The 15,259-nt window shown below is 40.3% G+C and overlaps 2 protein-coding genes and 1 pseudogene across 3 annotated transcripts in view; 1 reads left to right on the top strand and 2 right to left on the bottom strand.

The window, feature by feature from the left end:
• The window catches only part of pdpr (pyruvate dehydrogenase phosphatase regulatory subunit), a 93,943-nt gene that overhangs the window by 56,317 nt on the left and 22,367 nt on the right, over positions 1–15,259 (top strand). Inside the window, exons 16-18 of one of the 2 annotated variants that reach the window (XM_080187153.1) lie at positions 465–554; positions 1,896–2,078; positions 2,422–2,850. In XM_080187153.1, the coding sequence (XP_080043279.1) occupies positions 465–554; positions 1,896–2,078; positions 2,422–2,826 (678 nt within the window). In that variant the 3' untranslated portion in view covers positions 2,827–2,850. Of the gene's footprint in view, positions 1–464; positions 555–1,895; positions 2,079–2,421; positions 4,785–15,259 lie in introns of those variants that run through there. The other variant, XM_080187152.1, reaches the window with a different exon arrangement.
• Positions 11,691–15,259, bottom strand: part of LOC145342020 (uncharacterized) — a 68,015-nt gene continuing 64,446 nt past the window's right edge. The window contains exons 10-11 of the mRNA XM_080187157.1: positions 13,969–14,095; positions 11,691–12,393 (exon numbers count right to left, since the gene is read on the bottom strand). Of these exons, the coding sequence (XP_080043283.1) occupies positions 12,373–12,393; positions 13,969–14,095 (148 nt within the window). The 3' untranslated portion in view covers positions 11,691–12,372. The remainder of the gene's footprint in view (positions 12,394–13,968; positions 14,096–15,259) is intronic.
• LOC145342793 (U2 spliceosomal RNA) lies at positions 14,641–14,790 on the bottom strand (annotated as a pseudogene).

Raw genomic sequence — 15,259 nt, 5'->3', positions numbered from 1 at the left:
GAACAGCTTTTTCCCAATTTTCTCTACCTCCCATTCTCCACTCCTGCCACATCCTCCTTTTCTGTCTCTTGAATTAACGCACAAGAACAGCCACTTCTTTGTTTCTACTGAGAGAAAGAGGTGGTACTAGGTCTGTCCCATCGACTCCTGTATATAGAAACAGCTACATTAATCCCTTTAGTGTGTGAAAGTTACATACGCATCAAATAGTTGCACATGTCCTGCAGCATTTGAATCTACTGTATTAGAATGAAAAGCAATATTACTGATATGGGATAGGTGTGGGTGAAGATACCTAGCTGGGTGGGAAAGGCATGCATTTTTGATCATTTATTGAGGAGTGGATGTATGTGTTTACAGTGGAGAGGGGGTAGCATGTACTGCATGTTTACTAATTCTGTTTTTAATGAGGGATTCGCACAAGCTGGGTGGGCTGATATTTACTATGTGCCTCTAATTAACAGGAGATGAGTGTTGGTTATGCTAATGGAATCCGGGTGATGAGTATGACACATACAGGAGAGCCTGGCTTCATGCTGTATATCCCTATTGAGGTGAGCACCACACTGAAATTTAGTTAACAAGTTGGGTGACAAACACATATTGCTTTCTGTATTAGCAGCCTGAAATTCTCCGGAGTTGAGGGGGTTGAGCTATGAGGAGAGGCTGAATAAACTAGGCTTGTACTCGTTAGAGTTTCGAAGAATGAGGGGAGATCTCATTGAGACATATAAGATGATGAATGGGATGGATAGGATAGAGGTGGAGAGACTCTTCCCGCTCAGAAAGGACAGTAGGACTAGGGGGCACAGCCTCAAGATAAAGGGGGCGCGGTTTAGAATGGAGTTGAGGAGGAACTTCTTCACTCAAAGGGTGGTGACTCTCTGGAATTCTCTGCCTGTTGAGGTGGTGGAGGCTGCCTCGCTAAATATTTTTAAGACGTGGGTTGATGGGTTTTTGATAAGCGAGGGGATTAAGGGTTATGGGGAGAGGGCTGGAATGTGGAACTGAGCCACGACAGATCAGCCATGATCTTATTGAATGGCGGGGCAGGCTCGAAGGGCTAGATGGCCTACTCCTGCTCCTATTTCTTATGTTCTTATAATAAATATCTAAAAACTGCCTAAGTGTAACTTTTCAATTGGATTTGTTCAGGGAGACTAGATGATGTTTAGAACTACCTCAGTGTGGACATAACGAGAACATATTTATGTTTAGCAAATTTCAAATATTACAATGTGATGGTTTAGTTGACAAAACATTGAACCATGTGGAGCAGTTCAATCCCAGCCTGTGCTGTTAATCTCCACTGTTAATCCAAGGGCAATAGTGGTATGACTGCCCTTGGCTTCAGTACCTTTGGCTAAAAGAGAGGGTAAAAATCAGCCAAGACTCCTGTACCTGACTGGTTTCCAGTTAATGTTACTGGTAAATAGATCCATGTTTTCATGAGAGACCCTCAGGATTAGACTCCACAGATTTTGATTTGATTTGAGTTATTATCACATATTGGGGTACAGTGAAAAGTATTGTTTTTTTGTGTGCTATGCAAACAAAACATATGCTTCAGATTACATGGGGAGCAGGAAAGGAGAGAGTGCAGAATATAATCACAGCTAGGATGTAGAGAAAGATCAGCTTAATAAAGAACAAAGAACTGCAGATCCATTCAGAAGTCTGATGGCAGCAGGGAAGAAGCTGTTCTTGAGTTTGTTTGGTTCACGATCTCAGATTTTTGTACCCTTTTTTTACCTATGGAAGAAGGGGGGAAGAGAGTATGCATAACAGGTTGAATAACTTGTCCAGGTTCAGGCATGTTGGCATCTTCAGACTTGGCAGTAGCCTGTCTGGTGATAGAATAGTCATGTCTTGGACTCTTTTGTTCCATTTTTCAGTATGCACTTCACGTCTACAATGAAATCATGAATGTGGGACAGAAGTATGGAATCCGAAATGCTGGATACTATGCACTGCGCAGCCTGCGGATTGAAAAGTTTTTTGCATTTTGGGGTCAGGATCTGGATACGTTTTCAACACCACTGGAGTGTGGTCGTGAATTCCGAGTCAAGTTTGACAAGGTACTTAATTAACCATGTGAGTTTAACTGGGAAGATATCAGAGTATACTCTTAATTTTGTGAGGTCGAGTGCGGTGGAAGAGTATGTAACATTCTGTGAGTGTCACACTCTTCTTTCCTCTCTGCTGGCAAGGAATGGAATGGCCCAGTGGAAAGGGATCTGAGATCAACTTTGAATGTGACCTACTTGCCAGACTCATCTGAATTGATTTGCAAGGGCAAGAAAACACAGATAGTTCTGAAATCTATTTATAAAGTTGCGCATGTTTTAGCGTGGAGCAGAGTGGTGTTGTTCATTTTGTGTCTGTGTTTCTGGGGTTAACCTCCTCTTTTTTTAATTGTAGGGGACTGATTTTATTGGACGTGAGGCCTTGTTGCAACAAAGACAGGAGGGAGTTTGCCGTCGGTTCACTATGTTTATCCTGGATGATCATGACACTGACCTTGACCTTTGGCCTTGGTGGGGAGAGCCTATATATAGGAATAGCCACTATGTTGGCATGACAACCAGTAGTGCTTACAGTTACACGTTGGCCCGCCATGTCTGCTTGGGCTTTGTTCACCAGTATGATGAAGACACTGGAGCCAAACTGGTGGTGACCCCAGACTTCATCAATCGTGGCGACTATGAGATTGAGATTGCTGGACAGCGCTTCCGGGCGAAAGCCAAACTTTACCCATTTAGTTCGCTGTTTACACAGAGGAGGAGGAAAGATGAGATGGAACTGAGCAGCTTTCAAGGGAAATAAGAGCCACAGCAGCATCAGTTCAAGGTGACAATGGGTCAGCCATGCACTCTGCAGAAGGGTGACTTTTATACTGGTGTTGGCTTGCAAAGCTAATTTTTCCTATTCCTCACAGACACTGTGTGTGTGTGTGTGTGTGTGTGTGTGTGTGTGTGTGCGTGTGTGTATCTGCACAGATAAAAGAATTGTTTTGTATTTCTTACATCCAGTGACTCGTGCAGGCATCACTCCTGGGTTTTCTTGGTTTAAGGTCCAGTGGGAACACTGCTCTCCTGAGAAGAGTATTATTATGAGTGGAATTCAGAATTGTCTACATCTTATCTCTCTCTCTCTCTCTCTTGCTCTCACACTGATGAACTTTGAGTTTGGGAAGTAGGTGCTGACTTCTGCTTCTAGCACCCAGATGGCACGTGGGCACAGACCTGTTGTATTGATGGTGCAGGCCTCTGAACCACAGGTTGACAGTAGGCACAGGTTGAGGGGCACTTAACCACCCCTCCAATTTGCAAGTGGTTGAAATGTTCTCTTCTTTGCTCATTTTCCCTGGAGAATAGTGCCAGCGGATAAGTCATCTTTATCCAGCTTCCAGGAGCCAGATGTGTGCAAGCAATCTGAAACTCTAGGATAAAATCCTGCCAAGTCTGCAGTGTGTCTTTGTAATTTTTTTGTCAGGGAACTCAATTACAAGGGTATTTTTAAAGGGAAATTCTAGGAGCACACCAGTAATAATTAACTGATGTACAGTAACCCTGTCGATAAAATCCACCCATTCAGAGAGGAATATTTCTGATTATATTGACACTGAAGTGAAAAGAGCAATAAATATAAAGGTAATTTTAAAAATTACTTGTATGACAGATTCAAGATGAATGTTAACTTGCCAGTACACTTAGCCTTCTCATTAAAACTCTGCTTACATAATCAAAGCATTTTTATCATATGAACGCTTTCTTCTTTAAATTATGCAATTCCTTCCACTTGGGATTTTCCTTTTAGCTTTGATCCAAAAGTTCATCAAGCCTGCTCTTGTAGACAATTCAGAAGCTAAATTTGCCATTGGTCACATCTTCAAAATTCACATGATCACACAGTTGTGCTACAATGGATCTTTCTTTCAAATTTTCTGCTTCAAGCTCTAAGACTGAAAATCCTCTTTCCATGTTAACTTGGTCACGTGATAACACAAGGAGTGACTTGACAATGTCAGACAGCTTTGTGCGTGCCTGATCTGCCAGTACTCTGAAAAGTATTTCAACTCTGTTCCTTACAGCAGTAGCTTACCTCAGTTGGTTAGTGATGCAGAATGATGCTAATGATATGGGTTCAATTCCCGTACTGCCTGAGGTTATCCATGAAGGCTCACCTTCTGAACCTCGTTCCTTTCCTGAGGTGTGGTGATCCTCAGCACCAGTCAAGTCTGTGCTCATTTGGAACTATGGCGACTTTACCTATGTCGATTTGGAAATATTCTGGTATTGTTTTTCGCTGCAGAACAAGTTCAAAATTCCAGCTTTTAATCGTGGTCTCAATTTTGTTTTGGACCTCAAATATTGTCAGGTTCTGCCCTTTGAGTCCAATATCTAGCTCATTTAAGTGAATGAACGTGCTATTTGATTTGATCAGCTAGTTGCTGGGATATATAGATTTTATATCTGGCATTGCACGGCACTAAAATCCATACTCAATATTGCTGAATTGTATGGTAGGCAGAATGGTTCATTTGTTTGCTTGTAATAGGCAGTTTATGGAACATACTCAACAGATCATGCTTGTAAAACCCTAAACAAAACTCCTACTGTTAAGATGTAATTCTGTGATTTGGCATTGCTTCTGAAAAAGTACTAATAACTGCACAAACAATTTGATATAATTAATTGAACTCGTAATGAGGCTCATTAACGCTTGCTAGAAATTACGTCTTTCATACGCAGGGACCTTGCAAATAAAAGGAATTTGTTCAAGCCTTGTGCCTTTTTTGAATTACTCAGGAACTTGGGAAACCTATAGTTCCTCGTTGACTGAGATATTGCCTTGAAAGCAATCAGAGTTTACTTACCAACCAATCTCTTTTTCTTTTGTAGCCTTATTTGTTAAGATCAATTGAAATTGGCATGCTTGCATTTTTCCTGATGAGTGCAAGGTGAAAAGTTTCCGCAACATGTCTCTCTTTTCAAATCTTATACATTTGTTTTGAGAGGGTGGGAAGAGAAGTATGAAATACACCCTGAAGTTTCATCCCTACATCATATAAACGTGCCTCATCACTTTGAGGAAATTCCACCCACTTTAGATTAAATGTAGCAACATTACTGTTTTGTCGTACAGTGTCAGCAGAATGAAAGTCCCTTTCCAATCACACAATGCATGGTTAACTAGAAGAGCAAGATGTGGGCACAAACTACGTCAATTGCGTTAATGTCTGTAATTGAAATGCCGGTATGGCTGTAATAACCTTAAAGTAGTACTAACTCTTCTTGCAAACTGCCACATAGAACCCTATCTGCAAGTAATTTTCAGGCCCTGTCCCAATTTAGTAAGCACACTCCTTCCTATTATTTTACCTGTTCATGCACTCCTGCTGTGTCCCAATCCTATTTGTATCACTCTTCCTCCATCTCTCAATTCATTTGTCTCATTCCCATTCCTCCTATTCATAAAGTCCTTATTCTCATTTTTTTTCTGTCATTATTCCTATCCTGATTCTCCAATTCAGTTTTGCTGACTAATGTTAGTCCTGCTCCACTTTTTTATGCTATTGTTCCCTCACCCAATTCCCATTCGATTTTCTAATCGTAAATCCTCATCTCGTAGCATGTGGGAATATATTGATGGCATCAAACAGATAGATATTTCAACTAATAATTTTCAATAGGCAGTAGCATTCATCCCAAGTTTACTTAAAACAAACAAACAAACAGATGGGTGTGCATGTAATCAAAACAGAGAAACAAAGGTTGCATGTATGTGATCTTTTACGTAACATGTATGCATACCTTGCATTGCGTTTTTGCATAGTGGTGATTGGGGAGTACAGCCTTTCTGCTAGCATGCATCTTATTGAGAGATTTTGGTCAGCCATGAAGACCAGTATTATACGAGCTTTTGAACAAAATTCAACCTACAGTTGAAAGCATGCAATGTACGTGATGTCTTAAGCACGGTAGCACAGTGGTTAGCACTGCTGTTTCACAGCTCCAGGGTCCTGGGTTCGATTCTTGGCTTGGGTCACTGTCTGTGTGGAGTTTGCACATTCTCCTCGTGTCTGCTTGGGTTTCCTCCGGGTTCTCCGGTTTCCTCCCACAGTCCAAACATGTGCGGGTTAGGTTGATTGGCTATCCTAAGAAATTGCCCCTTAGTGTCCAGGGATGCATAGGTTAGAGGGATTAATGGGTATAATATGTAGGGGATATGAGGGTAGGGCCTGGGTGGGACTGTGTTCGGTGCAGACTCAATGGGCCGAAGGGCATCTTTCTGCACTGTAGGGATCTATGATTAAGTGGCTGCTGACAATTTCAATGCATCAAATCAAAACAGAATTTTAGCCATTTTGTTTTCAATTTTATGATCCTGCCAATGTTTGAAAAACATTTTCAAGGCTGAAAAATTGAAATTCAAGGACTTTTCAAGATGAAGGGTCAAATTAAAGGACATTTCAAGGCTTCTACAAACCCAGATATTTGGTTTCTGACCACAAAAAGTCAACTATGCAATGTGTACTGGAGTGTGTGCAGGCCAGGCCCTGTAAGGTTAGCAGATTCCCTTGAGGACATTTGTGAGATTTTTACAACAATCCAATAGCTTTCATGGTTCATGCCATTGTCCAATGAAGAACACCGACCTCACTGTTTACCCTTCTGTTAAAGGTGCGTTGAGTTTGTAGAGCTGTTGGCCGAGGTGCTGCCCTTATTGGTTTTGTTTTGTATAGTTCCTGTACATATTGTCAGATCATAGAATACAGAAACAGTTCTGTTTCCTTACTTTTTCCAATTTTTCCCCACAAATATTTTCCTTCAAGTACTTATCGAATTTTCTTCTGAAAATTAACAATGAACCTGCTTCCACCAACCTTTCAGGAAGCATGTTGTAGGTCTTGCTGTGCCAAAAAAGTACTCCTCAAATTGCAGTGTAGTCATGTTTAGTTACTTGCTTCAGGATTGAACATCTGTGTGCTTACAGCTCAGTCATTAACCTGCTCTTGAAACTTTCTTGAAATAAAGGCCTTAATCTGTAATCATCAGTGTCTGGTATCTCATGAGTTCACCTTGCATTTCATTTTTGATTGTGAAGCTCTTCTGTTAACGTGTGTCTTTTGTGTAAATGGCAATGATCCTGACCAACACTGACTGTTACTTCACTGCCAGCCCTTTCTTGGTCAAGCCAAGTAGACATTACAGTATCTGCTTGGACGTCTGATAAAAAATATTTGAGGACTGATGCCATCTTCCATCTGGTTCACTTCTGATGGGGTATTTATCTTGTTTAATTTCAATGCTAATTCTGTCTAAATTTGTGCTGCTGCCCTTGTCAAGAGTACAGTGCAAATGAAAAACAAGTGCAAGTTGTGAAAGATCGCAGAGCCTGTGTATCTGTAGTAAAAGTGCAAAGTCTTAGAGGAAAATATTACCAGGGTTTTCAATTAACATGATGGCTAGTTTTGTAATGAGTCACAGGTAGCTTGATATCAGGTGGAAAACTTTCCACAGGCATGGTTAATAGCATTACAGAGATTAAAAGAAAATGATCAGCTAATGCCCATGTATAAAACTAAAGAGTCATGCTTGCTTGTTCATTCACTGCAATGTATAAGTGTTTATTGTGGTTGTGTGATGCAGACTTGCAGGCATTTTTGATGTGCTTGAACTCATAGTGGGGAGCGACATTCATTGGAAGGACATTTTGCAGAATTGCTCATAGATCCATTGTCAAATTAGCTGTCGTTCCAACTTTACAAATATTAATTTTATCTCAGGAGGTCTCATATTTTCTTCCTTTTAATGCAGCTTGATGAAGTGAACAGGTTGATCTCGTGAGTCAAAGGAACATTTTACTTGTGAACAGGATTAAGCCTTTGCAACTTGCTGGTTGTTATTCTAACTGATCAAATAATTATTGAACTGTATGATGTTCAATTCTATCTGTAAGTAAAATGGTAGTTTTGATTTATTCAGTGGATGTTACAAGAGAGATTAGGAAGTGCAGTGTCCCAATTGGTCTTATGAAAACTGCAGAATATGAAATATATTTGAGAGGCAGGAAATGGAAAAGTCCCGTCTAATTTTAATTATTTTGGAACTACTGAAATAGTTGTTACTCATCTGTGAGGTATGTAATCCAATCCCAGCTGTTGATTTCTCTCTTCCTTTGTGGTGCAATAAAATGCCTGTCATCTGCTTTGGCATTACTGAGATGGACAATTAATTCACTGTATGTGGAATCGCCAGTAAACCTGTCATAATCATGAGACAATGCTTGAGGAGATGATACCAACACTTTTGAGGTTCCAAGTGCGCGCACACATGAAGGGACTCCACGGCATTAATGTGGAATTTAGGAAGCAGTGCACATCATTGGAATACTGTGCACACAGTCTGGATTCTTTCTATTGTATTACTTGTTAAAGTCCTCCAGTGGACAAGTGCATAAATGTACTGCTGAATGAGGAACCAGGTCATACTGACCAGGAAGCTCTCAGATTGTGCTCTGTGCTATGTTGATTTAGCTGACTGAGAGTCAAGTTACAGTTGTCCTAAGAATTCCTAAACTCTGCTTACTGACCCAGGACTCCTGTTGGACAGGGATGTGTAGATAGTAGACGAGAACAAAGCATCTGAGTTTTGACAGCTTGATTACTGAATAACTTGCCACAATGCACTGTCTATGTTTACATCTAGGAGTAATGTGTTGCTAACTTAACTGCTCCCAATAGAGGGAATTTACAAAAATACATACGTTATTATGGGCTTATTTTGCTTGGCAATAAATCCGTCTGCACCTGTGTGCTGGTAAAGATGTGACTGTGTAGCAACCGGTAGGGTAGAAAAATTAGACAACTTGCTTTGCTCTGTGCCATGGAACTTCCTAACTCTTTCTTCTCTCAGTTAAATTCCAGATCACAAGGAGGAAAAGTAGTTTCAAAGATAACTTAATATTCTTCCTGCCATCAGAGAGAGTGGGTGGGGGTGTGTTCCTTGTTTCTTGGTATCAACTTGGTCATCCTCTAACTAAGCAATTCCTTAAACCCTTTATTCAGGTAATGAATCCAACTGGTATTGATAAATTGTATGTAAAGTCTTGCAGTGCAGTGTAAATAGTACGTCAAAGTACTGTACAGTTTAACTTCAGATAAATAGAAAGTTTGGCCAGTTAAGTAAACTTCAGGAGAAAGAAACATTGACAATCTCGCATGAAAAATAGACTTGACCTGCCTGTATCTTTTAACACTAGTTTTGCTAGGGTGCAGTGGTCTTTCTTCATATACATATAGTTGAATTCTGAACATTGGTGCTGTAATGCAAATTATTTCAAGCAAGAGCAATGAATCAGCTAATCATGCAAGTGTGTACAAAGTAATTAAGATGTAAATGTTTTAAAAACGTGCATAATATTTACATTAATGTAGTGTTGGTTACTACAGTGACACATTGCCATATTTCTATGAAGTGAATGTGAAACAACAACTGTACCTCTACCCTTTAGTCTGACTTCAAAGTAGAGAATATTTTCAAAAGAACATTCACCTCTTGTGTGGATTCTTTTTCTGTCCTATTACGTGCAGTGATTTGAGGGTGATGAGTACCTAATCTGAGTTGGTAACACCTGTTGACATTCACTATGTTGAAGGGAGCCCATTTAAAGCAGACTGCATGTGATCTTTTGGAGGAGCAGCTCCTTGGACAATGTGACACAGGTCTCTTATCTTGAAAAGGATAAACAAAGAAACCACTGGTAGGGACTAGAGGCCATTTGGCTCTGTATTCAGTTAAATTATGGCTGATCTTCTACCTCAACATTGTTATTCTATATTGTCCTCATAATCCCTTGACCTTTAATGTGTAGAAATCTCTGCCTTGAACATACTCGACAGCCACCTAGGGTAGAGAATTCTAAAGATGAAAACATTCCTCCTCGGTTCTAAATGGCCTACCCTTTGTTCTGAGATTGTGTCCCTTAGTTGTGGATCTCCCAGTCAGGGGGCATCTACTCTGAGCCTTTGAGAATTTTGTATGTTTCAATTAATCATCGAATCCCTACAGTGCCATTTGGCCCTGCACCAAGTCTGACAGCGTATCTTACCCAGGGCCCCCTCCTCCACCTCGTAATTGCACATTTATCATGATTAATTCATTTACACACGGGGTACTAAAGGGCAATTTAGCATAGCCAATCCACCTAACCTGCACATCTTTGGACTGTGAGAGGAAACTAGAGCACGTGGAAGAAACCCATGGAGACATGGGAAGAATGTACTCTACACAGTCACCCAAATTCACAAATGAACCCAGGTCTCTGGTGCTGAGAGGCAGCAATAGTAACCATTGTGCCACCATGCCACCCACGTTGAATCTAAGATTGAACAGTAAGGAGACCAAAACTACATAGTACTCTAGGTGCAGTCTGTACAATTGCAGCAAGATGTCTTTACTCTGTACTCAAATCCTCTTGCAATAGAGGCCAATGCATTATTTGCCTCGTTGCTTGTTGCACTTTCATGTTAGCTTTCAGTGACCCATGACCCAGGCCCATTTGGACATCAACATTACCCATCTTCCACCATTTAAGAAATATCCTTCATTTATGTTTTTCCTACCAAAGTGGACAACTTCATATTTTAAAGCCATGTTGATTCTGGTCAATCCTACCTTTATTGTCTGACCTTTGTTGTCTGATTATCACACCCTTTATATTAGATTCTAGCATTTTCCCCACTCCTGATGTCAGGTTGACAGATTTGCAATTGCCACTTTCTCCCCCTTTTCTTGAATGAGCAGGATAAAGGTAGAAGAAGGTGGTAGTGTCACATCTGAATAGGTTGGGACTCATTACATGTTTTAATTGCATTCTATTTTCTCCTGTTCATAGAAAATGAGTATTCAAAGTATCCTTGGGGGGGGGCGGGGGCGGGGGGGGGGGGGGGGGGTGGGGGGGGAGGTGCGGGTGGGATTAAAGGTGAAGAGGGCTAAATAATCCCATTTTACTAAACCAAACAAGATCTGGCATTTGGATTGGACTGAGAATTGAAGATGTTTAATTCTCTTAAGGTTATCTTTAGGTTGAGTAAACATTGGATTTGTTTGAAAATAATTCTTGAGCATTTTACTCTGGCATTTGAATCCACCAAACCCATGATTTGTATGGAAATAAGTAAATGCAATATCTATTTAGAGTGCAACTAACATGTACTGCCTGAAGGACTCTGGAAATATCATGCCTCAGAATTGATAACACAACTCACCGCTGGCAATCAGCTCCTCAGCAATCGGGCATCTCCTGCAGATATTAACACAATCCAAATAGACAGATGTCTCATCCAAATGATGGTGTCTTGTGAGCTCTGAATGTCCCAGCCAAGAAAATGGTGCTTGAAATGTAGTCACTACAGCAGCTAATTTGCAAACAGCACTGAGACAAGAACCAGACAATTATTTGCAGTGACCTTGGTTACAGGCCAGAGGCTGAAATATTTTTGGCTTGATATGAGGAAATGACCTGTTAGAGAATTATGTCTCACCGTGGAACTGAATGAAGGTTGTCCTGTGTTTCATTTTTGGATCAAGGCAGAAAAGGAAGGGGAAAGGCAATAGACTTTTGTTTGTCCTATCAATATGTTTAATGATGCAAAGCAGTACATTGTGTATTGAGAGGTGTTGTATATTTGTGGGGATTTGACCTAATCATCAGCTTGCAGCATCCACAAAGATCAAACTTGCAGACCTCCAGCCAGCTTCACCCATTACATCACAAGATAGAGCAGAGGCCCCCTGACTGATAAACATCCCACATTGAAGAGTGTACAGCACAATCCTGTGTTAACAAAATGCACCCTATTGCCTCTGCTGTAAAATCCTGCTGCTGGGAGTTGTTGAAAAACTGGTCAATTGAATATAATAATAAATGCAGTCACTGGGAACTTCGTAATTTGCAGAACAAAAGGTAGCCTTTCGGCCCATGGAATCTACACTTGCTCCCCATGGGACAACCCAGTCAGTCCCATTTCCCCCACTCAATTTGTTACAGCACAGGTAAAGACCATTCAACCCACCTTGTGTGTGCTGACTTTGTGAAATTCAAATACTGATTCCCATGAAGTTTCACTTCCACTTAAATAAAGTACTTGTGGGTGGGTCTGTGAATAAACTCAAAAGGGTTGAAAGAATGGACTGAATTTTTTTTAAAGAAAAAAGGTGTTAATACAGACACAGATGTGTATACTATACCCACGCACACTTACAGAAATCTTCATGGGAAAAGGAAACATTTAAAAGTTTTAAAATAGAGTAATGTACAGAAAGGAAAATAAAATGGGCATCTCTTCTTCTTTAATCTTCATTTTCACTTCAAATTGTGAACTTTCTGCAAATGAAAGAGCAAGTGGTTAATATCCCAAGAGTGAAACAGCCTTAGAAAGGAGCATGCTTCTGTTGCTATATTTAGTTGATCTGAAAGTCTCCAAACTTGGCTTTCCACGTGCCTGAGAGTTTTCTTAATGATTAAGCAAATGAGGAAGATTCCAGGTTTGATCTCCCACCTGTTTTATTGAACAGATTTTAGTCACTAAAACAGATTCAGAATTTGAAGCTTGATTAAGATTTACATGAATTGAATGGCCAAACAAGTTCTCGGGGCTGAATGTTCTACAGCTGTTTGTGTTCTTCATCACTGATGGAAGTCTGCATAATACGAATGTTAGGTAAGGATCATAGCCTGTGCTGCAAATCCTTTGAATGTTGAATAACTTGCCACTGCTTTCTGTCATGTTTTGCATAAATAACGGGTACTTGCACAAAGCACTGGAGAATGTGGAGTTTGCTCAGTGTCTTCCAGAGGGAAAGGGAAAATTGATTTTTGTACAGTACCTTTTAAAAAAAAAAGTTGAAGAATTGCACCTGCCTGTTCAGGATCAGTAAGAAGCCTCTCAACATCAGATTAAAGTCCAACAGATTTATTTGATAGTAAACATCACTAGCTTTCGGAGTTTGCCTCTTCATCAGGTGAGTGGAAGTTCTGATCACAAACAGAGCATATAAAGGCACACACAGTTTACAGAATACTGGTTAGAATGTGAGTCTTTATAGCTAATCAAGTCTTAAAGGTGCAGACAATGTGAGTGGAAATAGCATTAAGCATAGGTTAAAGAGATGTGTATTGTCTCCAGACAGGACAGTAAGTGAGATGTTGCAAGCCCAGGCAAGTCATGGGGATTACAGATAGTGTGACATGATAGGGTCATGTGCATTTGGCCTCTGATCTTCGGGTAAACGTTCTCCAAAGCGGCCTTCAAGACACACGACAGTGCAGAGTTGCTGAGCAGAAACTGATAGCCAAGTTCCGCACACATGAGGACAGCCTCAACCGGGATCTTGGGTTCATGTCACACTATCTATAACCCCCATGACTTGCCTGGGCTTGCAAAATCTCATTTACTGTCCTGTCTGGAGACAATACACATCTCTTTAACCTATGCTTAATGCTATTTCTACTGCACCTTTAAGACTTGATTAGCTATAAAGACTCACATTCTAATCAGTATTCTGTAAACTGTGTGAGCCTTTATATGCTCTGTTTGTGATCAGAACTCCCACTCACCTGATGAAGGGGCAAACCCCGAAAGCTAGTGACGTTTACTACCAAATAAACCTGTTGGACTTTAATCTGGTGTTGTGAGACTTCTTACTGTGTTTACTTCAGTCCAACACCAGCATCTCTGCATGTTCAGGATCATACAGGATCTGTAGATGGCGCCTCAACACCAGTATTGAATAAAGTCAGTTTAAATATTATTGTTAAACTATTGTTGAAGACAGTGCTATTGTTTCCCACATTTCTAGAGAACTAGCTTAGATTAATTTGGCAAAGGATGTTAAGGAAGACTATTCCGATTTATCCTTAAAAGCATTTTCCAGTAGCATTCTGAGGCCACTCACTCACCTTGTCCTTTGGTGCTTTGATCTTGTTTCTGTAAAGGAACGAGAAACAGAAGGGGAGGGGAGAAGAAGCTCTTGATGTTTCTGACAGCACTTTATTATTCTCTGAGAGTTGTTCTGGTGGTTTCTGACTAAAACAGAAACAAAATGGAATAAAATAAGAAAAATGTGCATCTTGTATGATAATCACAGTGGTTAGAGAATATGCTGGTTTGCAAAGTGAAGTACCTATTGCCATGGAAAACCTAATAGACAATTCTGCTGCTGACCTGGAGCTGTATATAAAGTGGTATTTCTGCTTAAAACCTCACACTCCATTGAAGAGTAATTGTTTCTTTGCAGACTGTTGACTGCTTGTACATCTGGCTGTTCCTCAAGATTAGTTAAACTCTCAGGACATGTTTGGTTTTTTTTTGATACTTGAAGTATATGTGTATTAGTTACTAGACTTTAACTTACACGTAGGAGTTGGTCTCCAATGGCATTGCTACTTCTCTCTATAGATCTTTTATTTATTTATTTTTAAAAATCCAATTCAATCAAATCAAGTCCAGTTCAGAGTCTCAACATGTTGAGACATTCCCGATCCAAGCTGACAAGACATGGCTCTCGCCTTCTGTCTTGGGCTTGATCTACATGATTGAAGCTGATTGGAGTAGGCATAGCTCCACCTCCGAGGCTTTATCTCATTTGCACCTCAGCCAAAAGGCCGAGATGCCGCTTTTAAAAATTGCTTCAAATGAAGCTAAGATGTAACCTAATGACTTGAACCAAGTACAGCATGTCGATACTACACTTGATCTTAGCCAAAAGGCCGAGAAGCAATCAGCAAGTAAAATATAACTAGCACTGATTTGTAATTGAATAATTTAATTTTATTTTAAAGTCTTATGTGAAAACTAATATTTTCAGTTATATTATGATAATGCCCATATGTCTGTGGAAATTATATCTTTATGTATTTAATTTTGTTGTGTTGAAGGACGATACACAAAGATGGCAGTGAAGATGTTTGGAATTGGAGAGTGATAAGCAGATTATGTATGGTATTGTTGGGGGAATAAAAGGGAAGAGGATGGCAGAAGCAAATAAAAAATGGTGTCTTGAAGCCCTTGCTGGACTCTGTGGGGAAAAAGCCTGTGGGAACTATTGGGGTAGAGTGGGTTTGCAAGTTAGGTGCACTGCTAGGGCTGTTGTGGGAACAGACAGAGGGGCAAGTACTGCATTAGGGGCTGCAAAGATCTGGAAGATTTGCAAAGACAAGAAGATTGAATAGTAGGATGTGAAACTGGGGA

The sequence above is a fragment of the Carcharhinus amblyrhynchos genome, chromosome 4 (assembly GCF_965287045.1).
Source record: "Carcharhinus amblyrhynchos chromosome 4, sCarAmb.v2.hapA, whole genome shotgun sequence".
NCBI classification, from domain to species: domain Eukaryota; kingdom Metazoa; phylum Chordata; class Chondrichthyes; order Carcharhiniformes; family Carcharhinidae; genus Carcharhinus; species Carcharhinus amblyrhynchos.
The sequence above is the reverse complement of the archived record's forward strand: the minus strand, read 5'-3'. Positions and strand labels throughout refer to the sequence as shown.